General features: G+C 35.3%; 1 protein-coding gene across 2 annotated transcripts in view; it reads left to right on the top strand.

Moving 5' to 3' along the window:
* The window catches only part of UHRF2 (ubiquitin like with PHD and ring finger domains 2), a 73,468-nt gene that overhangs the window by 12,040 nt on the left and 49,103 nt on the right, over positions 1-12,325 (top strand). For both annotated transcript variants that reach the window (XM_060102170.1, XM_060102169.1), the window contains one exon: positions 2,890-3,149. In XM_060102170.1, coding sequence (XP_059958153.1) covers positions 2,890-3,149 — 260 coding nt within the window. The remainder of the gene's footprint in view (positions 1-2,889; positions 3,150-12,325) is intronic.

Here is a 12,325-nt window from a genome sequence, read left to right as displayed (position 1 = left end):
TGTTGCATTGTAATTTTTAAAGGAGGTAATGTATATAACGTTAAATGGCTAATGTATTTACTAAATAAGCATGGTATGGTAATAAGACCATACTATGATTTTTAATTAGTTTTAACATAGGACATATGTTGATACTTAGTGGAAGGAGAGTTATTTCATTTGTTCCTACTATATGCTTGCTAGGTTGGCACATCATACAGATTTGTCACCTAATCTCAGTATACTGCGGAGTATGTTACTTTATAAAAGAAGCTGAGGCTGGGACAGGTTAAGTAACTTGTTCAAGGTTACATCTAGTAGGTGATAAGCAAGGGCTTAAACTGAGGTTTATCTGCAGAGCTTGTATGTTTTCCACAGAACATACAAAGTGCTACAGCTAGCTATGGTAATTTCTCAAGTATTTGCTCTTGGTACTGTTTTATTTTTTAATGATTTTTCCTTGCCTCTCATACTTGGGGTTTTTTTGTTTGTTTGGGTTTTTATCAAATACTTGGACATGAAAGACTTTTCTCTAAATGTGGCTACGAGCATATCTTGGAGATAATACGGATTTGGCTCCAGACGACTGCAAAAAAAAGAATATCGACTGCAAAAAAAGAATATCGCAGTAAAGAAGTCAAACAAGTTTTTTGTTTTCCAGTGCATACAAAAATTACATTTACACTATACTATAGCCTATTAAGTGTACAACAGCATAATTTCTTTTAAAAATGTACATACCTTAATTTTAAAATGCTTTATTAAAAAATAACCATCTAAGCCTTCAGCAAGTCATGATCTTTTTGCTGGTGGAGGGTCTTGCGTCCGTGTTGATGGCTGCTGGCTGATCAGGGTGGTGGTGGTTGTGGCAGTTTCTTAAATAAGACAACAGTGAAACTTGGTCATAGATTGACTCTTCCTTTCACAAACAAGTTTTCTGTAGCATTCAAGGCTGTTGGATGGCATTTTACTCACAGTAGAACTTCTTTCAAAATCGGAGTTGAGTCCTCTCAAACCCCGCCACTGCTTTATCAACTAAGTTTATATAGTATTCTAAATCCTTTGCTGTTTCAACAATCTTTACAGCATCTTCAGCAGGAGTAGCTTCCATCTCAAGAAACTACTTTCTTTGCTCATCCATAAGAAGCAACTCCTTATCCATTCAAGTTTTACCATGAGATTACAACAATTCACCCACATCTTCAGGATCCACTTCTAATTCTAGTTCTCTTGCTATTTCCATCACATTGAAGTCCTGAACCCCTCAAAGTCATCCATGAGGGTTGGAATCAATGTATTCTAAATCCTATTAATGTTGATATTTTGAACTCTTCCCACGAATCACAAATGTCCTTAATGGCATCGAGAACAGTCAGTTCTTTCCAGAAGGTTTTCAGTCAACTTTGCTGAGATCCATCAGAGGAATCACTGTGGTAGCTATAGCCTTACAAAATGTATAGTAATGAATAGTAGCAAAAACATAAGCTTTAAGGTCAAGGTGTCTTCACATCCTAGTATTACATTCTATTAGCTTTCATTTGGAGCAAGTTAACTTGTCAGAGCCTTTGTTTCCTTATCCTGTAAAATATGATTTATTAATTAAGGTTAGTTAGACAAGCCTAACTAAAGGAGCCTTGCATAATACCTGGTATATGGGTATTAACTTTAATACATACGAACCCCCACCCCTACCCCATGTGATACCATCTGTCAGAATTCTGTTGGATACCTTAAGTGGTCTTAGACCCTCAGGAAGAGCTAGCTTGATTAGGTAATGATCTTGTATTAGTAATGTGGTTTTTTTTTTTTCTTTTTAAAGACTTTTTAAAAAGTTGAAGGGATGTCTTTGGTTGTTGCTCCTGAAGGGGCTTTGACCTTTAGGCCAATTCCCTCAGCTTTTTTAGGACAGGATTTTTTTTTTTTTTTAAACCGACTACTTAGGTAACTCTAAATTTCTCTGGTATACCTGTCTTCTAATACTGTTTTCCTTTTGTTAGATTGTATGGTTTAGTTCTGGATCATCCATTAGAGTTGACTACATACGTTTTGCATGTTTATAGCTCTGTTCTCTTTATATTTTCTTTGTTCTTTGAGGTACTAAATAATGCATTTGCTAGTCACTTGCTGTTGGTGGAACTTATCTCCATTTTATATAGATAGGTTCACTAGATTCTTTCCTTTGTACATGTGAGTAAGTCCCTCGTTTTCGAGTTTTATTTTCTGTTTAATACTGTGTTTTCTGGTTGGACTGACTGTAAATTATCTGTAGGATTGTGAAGAAATTAATGGAACAAATTAATATCACGGTCATAATACTTCAAAGTTCTGGCTTTTTGTTAGTGACATTCTTTTTTTTTTCTTTTTTTTGGTGTGGGGGGTGGTACGCGGGCCTCTCACTGTTGTGGCCTCTCCCGTTGAGGAGCACAGGCTCCGGACGCTCAGGCTCAGCAGCCGTGGCTCACGGGCCCAGCTGCTCCGTGGCATGTGGGTTCCTCCTGGACCGGGGCATGAACCTGTGTCCCCTGCATCGGCAGGCGGACTCTCAACCACTGCGCCACCAGGGGAGCCCTGTTAGTAACATTCTTAATGAATGACATGCCAGAATAACTCTTGGGTGCACAAGAATTATGTTTTAAAAGTCTAATATAGATATGGGTAAAGAATAGTTAAAGAAAATACCTATTTCATTGAAGGATATTGGGAGGAAAGTTAATTTTCATATTAGTAAATAACAGATTTGACAGTATAATCCAAAAAAAATAGTTTCGTTCTAATCTTTGAAATTACTTTAAACATGAATATCTGCAAATATTAACTATGATAACCCTCAAAATAACTTGAGTTATATTAATGTTTTTGAAGCAGTAGATGAAATTACGCTTCATTTACTAATTTTAAATTTTTTTTTAGGTAAATGAATTGGTGGATGCCAGAGATGTCGCCCTTGGTGCTTGGTTTGAAGCACGTATACATAGTGTTACTAGAGCTTCTGATGGACACTCACGTGGCAAAACTCCACTGAAGAATGGCAGTTCTTATAAAAGGACTAATGGAAATATAAATCATAATTCCAAAGAGAAAACAAATAAATTGGACAATGTACCCTCTACGTCTAATTCAGATTCTGTTGCTGCTGAAGAAGACGTTATTTATCATATCGAGTATGATGAGTAAGTGCCCATGCTATTGAGGACTTGTGTTTGTTTGTAGAAGCAAAATTTTCCATCTCAAGATTGTTTTCAAATAATAGTCTTTCAGAAGAAATCATCTAGGGGTCATGTTCGGTCTAGTACCATTTGTTTTTATTTTTGTTTGTTCAGTGGTTGTAATATAATAGCTCCTCAACATTTAGCATCTGGCTCCTAAGTGGTTTGTTGTTTTGGGTATCCTAATACCTGGCTTAATTCAATATGTAAGGGTTTCTCTTTGTCTGGTCCTCTATTAGGGTTTTTGCTATATATTTTAATAATATTCTAGAAAGTATATAATAGTGTGTAATGTAATGGCATTTATTTATTTATTTATTTTGGCCATGCCGCGGGGCATGTGGGATCCTAGTTCCCCAACCAGGGATCGAACCCATGCCCCCTGCAGTGGAATTGCGGAGTCTCAACCATCAGACGGGCAGGGAAGTCCCTGTAATAGCCTTTAGAATGAGATTGAAATATTTTCTAAAAGCTATTATTGGGATAATTCACATAAAATTTATACATTTTACGGGTACAATTCACTGTCTTTAATATACTCATAGGATTGTGCATTATCACACACTACTCATAGAACATTTTTATTTTCCCCAAAAAACTATATGCCCAGCAATCACTTCCCAATCCCCCTCTCCCAACAAAAAAAAATTTTTTTGAATTTTATTTTATTTATTTATTTATACAGCATGTTCTTATTAGTCATCCATTTTATACAACAAAGTGTTTTTAAATGTTTGTGTGAAAACAGTATTAAGAACTTGCTTTGAGGGCTTAGACTTTAACACTGAATTATTTTCCTTACCTATTTTCAAAATCCTAATATAAAAGTTACTATGGGGAGAGATTTAGTGTTTATTCAACACTAAATGATCTTTGTCTTCATTCAAGTGACATTTTAATATGTATAGAAAGTATGAAACCAAATCTTTATCAGGTGTGAGTTCAAGATCCTAAAATGGTTTTGATTTTTCTTAACAAAAATGGTATAAAAGACTGGTGTCAACTCAGATTTCCAGGATACCTGGAAAGGGGTCAAAAGTAGATCCCTTTCCTCTTTTCTGATACTTTTTATGGTTGTAGTTAACTTGCCAACATGGCTTATTTCAAATGTGCAATCATACTGTTTTTTACCATAGTAGATGATAATAGAAGCAACAACTAGAATGAGTATTAAGATCTGGGATTGGCCAGGACTGGCAATATTGGTAAATCGAGCCTGGGATAGAAAGGGATTGGAGTTGATGTGTTAATAGTAACCAGTGTCTGGGTTTATGAATACCATGGCAAAGAGGCAAGAGTGGAGGACTTAAGCTATCTGTATATCGGCTGTCAACAAGTAGAGTTCTTGACTTGCTTCAAGTTTTTATTCTGTTTCTTGGAGAAAAGAAGAAATAACTCAGAAACCTGCTACCTGGGACCTGATTCTGGCCAATAAAGGAGTTATTATTTGGCAAAAAAAAAAAAAAAATGTATAGAATGGCACAGTGTAGAAATAGGGTAAGAAGCTTTAAACACTAAGTGAACTAAGGCTTGTTAAATTTTTTACAGTTTTAGGGGCTCTTAGTTGGTTTTGGAATAAGACTTTCCAAGGGATAGACCTGAGTTTGGTACAATGTTAGAACATAAATCACAATATCTTAGCATTTATTTAGTTATTTTTTAATGAAGAAGTTTGTCTTGATTAGAATGAATGTTAGTCTAAACCCAACATGCATGAGAAGACTAAAATTATCTGTCCAAAATAATTTTACATGATGGAATTGTTTCAGTGCTGGCAACTTAAAGATATGGTAGCTGAACTTTCTTTGAGACATAAGATATCAGAAGCTTAGTAAATGTCATTCATATCTTCAAAAAGAGAAAAGGACTATACAGAGTAAAGTGTGAAATAAATAAAATAGATGAGTTTCTGGATGAGAGTCCCAGATAACAAAAGGCTGGTATAAGCATCTAGAAAAAGTCATGATCCCATATGGATGTGATAAAGAATCCTGTTAAAGTTTCATTCGTCACGGTTATCAGAAAAGTTAAAAACTATAGTCAAGTTCGTGTTAATTTCAATAACTTATTAAACAAGTTCTTACGTTCTTGGACGGAGGATGCATTGACGACAAATTGTGGAGTATATGGCTTAGCAGTGGTAATAGATTCTTATTGAGTAGTAAGCTCCAACTTAGTCAATCGAATGTAGCTATCAAATAGTTACACTGTAGGATGTTTTATTAGAAGTAAGATATCTAGAACAAGACTGGTGGTGCTACCGTTTTACCGGGCTCGTTATTCTCTACTTGGAATATTGTTTTCCATCTTCGTGCTTTAAGAATAATACCAACAGGACGTGGTGCATCTTTAGAGTAGAAGTCAAAATGTAAAATCAACATGAAGAATAGCTAAAAGAACTAAGTATTTACATTGAAAAGACTGGGATCAAGATAGCTTTCATATTTTAAAAGCTCTGGGTGAAAGTTCTGTATACATACAAGGTAGGTTTCAGGATAACTTAAACTTCCTACCAGTCAAATCTCTAAAGATAGAGAATGGTCTGCACTGAGGAGACAAAAACAAGTGTTGGCTATCTTCAACCTCAGACAGGGAGAATTACTAGAAATGTTACATTGCAAAGGGAAATAAAGTTAGAGGTCATTAATCCAATCACTCTAATTTTTACTTCCAAAACAGTATTTGTCAGACAATTTTTTTGTACTTAATAGACTTTAAGTACATATAGGCTGCCATCCCATTCTATTTATGATTCTAATTTAGTACTGTCATTTCTCTCAATGAATTAACTTCATTTTTCTCATAGATTAAGTTGAAAGTAATCTGCTTAATTGTCTCCAAACTCTGAGTGCAGCAGTGCGAGTGCGTTTTGAACAGCCTGTCATTTGGCCAGTGCAGAGAGGCATTGTACATGGGACCAAGGAACCTGTCCGAGGAATTCTTCTGGGATATGCAGTGTTTGTCAGTTTAAAATGGCACTGTTCAAAAGTTACTTTTATAGTGACCTACAGGTCCTAACATATTAACCAGGCCAAATGAATTCTCAGTCTTTGAAATGAATTTCATTAAAAGCATTGCTGTCTCAGAACAAGATAAGTAGGTATACTACTCTGCATCTTCAATCCCCACTCCAGTCAGAGCAGAGTTAAAAACAATTTTTAATCTGTGAGAAGTGATACGTATTACAGATTTATAATGTTACTTATTAGGTAGATGTGTTCCACAAAACAACACCAAAAGCCAAATCTAGTAGTTGACATTGTTCTAGAATCTCAGTGAAATCATTTGTTTGCTATTATTCCATTTTTCCTCTCAAAATTATGGATACAAATATTCTAAGTGCATAAAAAGCAGGTTATGTTAAGAGATCTGTTTGAAATGTTTTAAGGTTTAAGAGTTTTACTGTTTTCAGGGGTCCCTTTTCTATAGATTCCTTGAAGAACATAGGCTGAATTGAGAGCTTCCTACTGCAAATAATATAAAGCAAAATTGTGGAGTTAACATCAAAGTGCCTGCTACAAAGAACATATATGTGGGTTTGTTCTGTTTTGTTTTTTCATGATGGCTGTTTTATACTATTAATCTGTCATCACCCTTGCCTTAGCAAGGGCTTTGTATTTTTAGAATTAAACCAATCCAGTAAGTACTTTGGGAGAAAGAGCTAGCAGTACAAATATTAAATCTAGACTTTAGAGATTTAGATTCCAGCAGATTCTTAAATCTTCTGTAAAGTTTTAACTTCTTAAAAGCAGCTTTATTAAGGTATAATTCACATAGCATTCAATTCGCCCATTTAAAGTGTAAAATTCAGTGGTTTTTTAGTATATTAACAGGACTGTGCAACAGTCACCACAATCTAATTTAGAACATTTTGGTCTTCCACAAACCCCGTACCCATTAGCAGTCACTCCCCGTTTCCCTACCCCCACCAGCCCTTCCCCCAACCCCTCTCAGCCATAGGCAATCGGGAATCTTCTGACTCTGGATTTGCCTATTCTGGACATTGCATGTAAGTGGAATCCTATAACATGTGGTCTTTTGTGACTGGCTTTTTTCACTTAGCATAATGTTTCAAGGTTCATCCATGTTGGAGCTTATATCAGTACCATATTCCTTTATTGTCAAATAATGCTCCATATTACCACTGTTTATTTATCCATTTATCAGTTTATGGACACTGGTGTTTTCTACTTTTTGCTACTAGGAACCTTCATGTACCACTTTTTTGTGTAGGCATTTGTTTTAGTTTTTTGGCATGTGTGTGGCAGCGAGATTGCTGGGTTGGTTGTATGGCAGTTATGTTTAACCTTGGGAAGAACTGCCAGACTTGTTTCCAAAGTGGCTGCACCATTTTACATTCCCATGAGTTGTGTATGAGGGTTCCAATTTCTCCACATCCTCACCAAAACTTTGATTAGAGCCATCCTATAGTATAGGAGGTATAATTAACCTACAACATTATGTTAGCTACAGGTGTACAGCATAGTGATTCAGTATTTCTATACATCACAAAATGATCACACCCCTAAAGTGTGTTTATTGGAGAATGACTACGCCTGCTTGAAACTTTTGTTTTTAGTGGTATTTTGGGCAGAAAACAAAAGGGAAGGGGATTCAGAAGTGAGCAAATGTCAAGGTAATATAGGCAATTATAAACCCATGGAGTGGTTAAATGGTCAATTAAAGAAAAAGAACATCAAATTTTCCCTTATTTCATAGTGAGCTTGTACTGTGTATTTCCATAGCTTTCTAAAAGTTGTCTTTATTCCCATTAGTTAGTTACTCTCTGAAGGTTTAAAAATTTTAAGGGTCCTGAACGTCTAAATTCACAAATCTGTGACTGCAGTCTTGTGAGAGTAGAGATCCTGAAGCTAATTGTGGTGATGAGCCATGATCTTGACTGATAGGGAAGTAGACTGGGAAAGGGGCAATCATTACCTTAGTGTTTCTAGTAGGTTAATATGTCTATAGCAGAGCTTACAGCTATTTAATTACATGAACTCTTATGTGCCAGACTCTGAGCTAACTTCTTACATGAATGCTCATGTAATCTTTAGAATAACTATAATGTTAGTTACATTAACTCCCGTATGAAGAGACCAAGGCTGGCTTACTTTCATAACTTGCCAGAGGTAACATCTGTTAAATTGTCTGACTCCAGAGCTTAAGGGTTAACCAATATGTATTATTGCCACTCTGCCTTAAACATGGTACATGTAATTGGTAATAGCCTACATAACTTCAAAGGACAACCATTTTGTATGACCTAAAGACTTGCTTTAGACTTGGCCTGGGTTTTAAAGCAGACAGCACTCATACAACTTTGAGTTAAACCCTGGGTATGTAAGCAACTGAGGCCACACTACTGAATTTAATCTTTACTCATCATTTGGCTGCTTTATCAACAGATAAAGGCTTAATTCCTTACCCTGCTTTTGTATTAAGAAACATCTGTTCTTAGTGGATTTGGTTTAGATTCCTCTTAATTAGACTAACAGTTCTCAACCCTAGTTACACATTAGTTGTCTAGGAAGCTTTAAAAATATCAGTGCCTAGGACCCACCTACATAACTTCTTGTATGATTGATCTTTGGGACCTCAGGGGATTGCTGTCTCAAAAGTTCCTCTGTGATTCTAATGTGTAGCCATGGTTGAGAACCACTGCCTTAGACTAGTGGTTCTCAAAGTATAGTCCTGTCCAGGAACATCAACATTACTTGTTAGAAATCCAAGTTCTTGTACTTACTCCACATGTAATGAATCGCTCTCTGGAGGTGGCCCTGCGGTCTGTGTTTTAATAAGTCCTCTGGGTGGTTAATATGTATACTCAAGTTTAAGAACCATTCACTGATTGCCTTTTGTACAGCCTTATCAGTTGCTACTAAGAACCAATATGGGGGAAAGGGGTTGATATGACAATTTAAACATAGTAAATATATTAAAGGCTGGAGATGATATACAGTACCTGAGGAATCTGAGTATTCATCTTTATTTTAGTACCTGTATAGGTGGCTTATGGCTTGTTGATTTTTCCATTTTGTTTCCATATACATAAAGGATTAGTTAAGTCTTCTTCTAAAAGAAATTATATTTCATTCCAGCTGAATGATCTGTATCATTTAAATGAGGGACCATTTTCCGCTATGCAGTCTTTATCTGTACCTTGGCTAACATAGAAAAGCAGTGTCCATCGTGTGTTTGTGGAGAATTTATCTTTTATGATGTATTGGTACATTCTTTTTTTTTTTCCTTTTTAACCAATTGAAATATTCTATTTTGAGTTTTGTGGCAATTTTAGTGTATTATCATTCACATAATGTTTCTTTTGACTTGATGATAATTTCTCTGAATTCCCCAAACTTTCACTTCCTCTTAAGAACTCAAACCCCAACCCAGACCATATAAAAGGTAAAGGTTAACATGGGAGTAGTATTTGCAGAATTAGCTCCAGAACCACTGTTTAAAAAGTATTCTTTATTTCTTCTGTCTGCTCTATCAGCCGTTAAGTATTGGTAAATTCTTGAGTGGGGGAGAATACTCTGTAGTAGTTGAATATTTGTTCTGAGATCTAGTTCTGGCTTTCCTTTGAATTAGACTCTTAAATGCATCAGTCAATTGTTCTAAGACAAGCTTTCTGAATTGGGCTTAGGGTTAAACTAGATCTCAGAATCTCCCCATATACCTTCATATAAGGATTCAAAAGGTACATTTACACGTCAGTTAAAAAGGTGAATTTGGGAATACTAGTCTTGTTAGTGACTTGCTTTTTTTAATTGCTTTATTAAATTTAGTGTTCTAATTTAGGGACCTTGATTTATAAATTGGAGCTGATTTCTATAGAGAGAAATGTAAGCTAGAAAACACATAGTAGTTTGAACAAGGAAGTATATATATAAAGAGGGAAAATGCTTATGAAAGTTATTTTATTTCTGTATCATATCGTAGTGAATTGTCTGTGGCCAGGCAAAGTTGAAATCTTTAAACATGAGAGAGTTTTCATAGTGACATGAAAACTACTTATATAATCTTTCATGCTCCATAGTGTTCACATTTCAAATAGAAATGTCAGTTTACCTCAGAAACAAAAACTCTTTTTGTTTTGACGTTTTAGTAAATTATTCTGAAGTACCCTTTTTAAAGCATGGTTCAATAATTCTCTTGTTAAAACAACACTATGTGCCAGGCACTATACAAGTACTTTTCCTGGATTATCTCATGTTATCCTCATTAAACAATCAATGAAGTGGATACTTTCTAAGTGTAAAGAGGGAATAACTGAGATTTAGAGAAGTTAATATACCTAGTATTAAATAGGTGATAAGTGGTAGACTGAGATTCAGAAGAGCACATACTTAGAACCACTCTACCGTACTACCTCTCATTTTGAGAGAAGTATGCTTATAAAATACCTTAATGTATAAATAAGTATATATAAAATATTATAAAGCAGTTGTTTGCATAATTAAAAAATTTCTGTCATTCTCTCCAGTTATCTGTCACAGAACAGAAACCTTAAATCAGTAAACACCTGTGTGCCTTTTTCTGTAAGGAGAATGCATAGCTCGCTAGTGTTCAAAGGATTTTTAAACCAAATAGGTTAAACTGCTGCTTTTAACAGCGTGTCAAGGTTCTACCATGGGATTGAGATCAAATGGAAATGGCATAGCATCGCTTAGAACTTGGAGGGTAACTTACGCTAGGCTACAATTAAAAGGTCTTCTGGCGAACGTCTTAGGATAATGTTGTCGTTGCTGCCAGCATTCTTTTAAGATTTTTTGAGCTATTCTAAGCCTGTGGTGCATGCTTTTGAGTATTCTTAATTATGGCTACTGCAAATAGAAGTCACTGAGCCAATTCTGAAAAAAATCAAGTGGTATTTTTAGATAAAAGTTGCTGTTCTATAAAGTAACAAAACTGATTTTCTTGAATGTATTGATGTGATCTATTTCTAAAGGAATCCCAAAAATGTTTTAATGATGTCTGGGTTTTCATGGGAGAAAAGGAATAAGATTTTTAAAAATCAGATCAGAGTGTCATGTTGATTTTGAGTAGGGAGCTATAAATGAGAGGTTTAGTTTCAGAACCCTGGTCCAGGGACCAGTCTCCCCCCATTGTTTTTTGGTTGTTACTGACATGTTTGCCAAAGACTTAGAATATTTCCTCTTTCTATGACTTGCAGTGTTCTGAATGGATGATAATCAAAAGGAGGGCAGAAGAAGTTAGATCTTTGACTTTATTGTTGCTCTTCTCTTGTGTTAAAAGATCACTTGGTGCTTAGAAAAATGACTACAGGTATCAGTTAAAATGACTACAGATATCAGTTGATGTCACCTTTTCAGATTTATACATCATTCCTTTACATTAGTGTTTCTCAAAACGATGGTCAGCAACACTGCGGGTTCACCCAGGTACGGTATTTATAATGCAGATTCCTGGGGGATACCAAATCCCACCCCTGCTCCCTGCATTGGGTGGGCCTGGGGTAGAGCCCAGGAATCTGCTTTTCAGAAAGGCAGCCAGGAGCCTATTAAGTATACAGAGCATTGGTTCTCTTATAGGCTGTATAGTTTTAGTCATTAGAATCAGAATTTGCTTTGAATTCTAGGTCTTTGGTTAAGTTTTTTGCTTTGTTTTCTTTGAATTTGTTCAGCTTTAATTTCCTCATCTGTAAATACCTACTTGACCATGTTCTTTTTTTTCCCCCAATAACCTTGAAAAGTATCCAGTAATAATAGTCAAATTTTCTGCTTTTCATTTATTAATAAAGCCAGGTTATTTTGGTAAGTACTCTTAAATAATTTATCTTTGGCATAGGTATCTTTTAACCTGATTACATTGTTTTCACTATTAAAACAGTTATACACCATTGTTAACATGTTGTACAAGTGAGATTTATTTCCATGTAATATGTAAAGTCTTACTGTAAGCAGTTTTAAGTAAGTTATTTTTGTCTGTGAGTAAGCTTTACATTTAAGGTGTGAAACTGAATAATGTTATCTGTTAGATTAAGAAATGCTTTCTTTCTGCATGTAGTATAACATTAAAGATTTGCTAAACTAGAACATGCCTCCAGGTGAATGTTGTCCTTATTAAGCATTTTAACACCAGGAAGCCATGGTGTTTTGAAGGAAGGTTTCAGT

This window comes from Mesoplodon densirostris, chromosome 6 (genome assembly GCF_025265405.1).
Source record: "Mesoplodon densirostris isolate mMesDen1 chromosome 6, mMesDen1 primary haplotype, whole genome shotgun sequence".
Lineage (NCBI taxonomy): Eukaryota > Metazoa > Chordata > Mammalia > Artiodactyla > Ziphiidae > Mesoplodon > Mesoplodon densirostris.
Note: the sequence above shows the minus strand (reverse complement) of the source record. Positions and strands in the feature narration are given on the sequence as shown.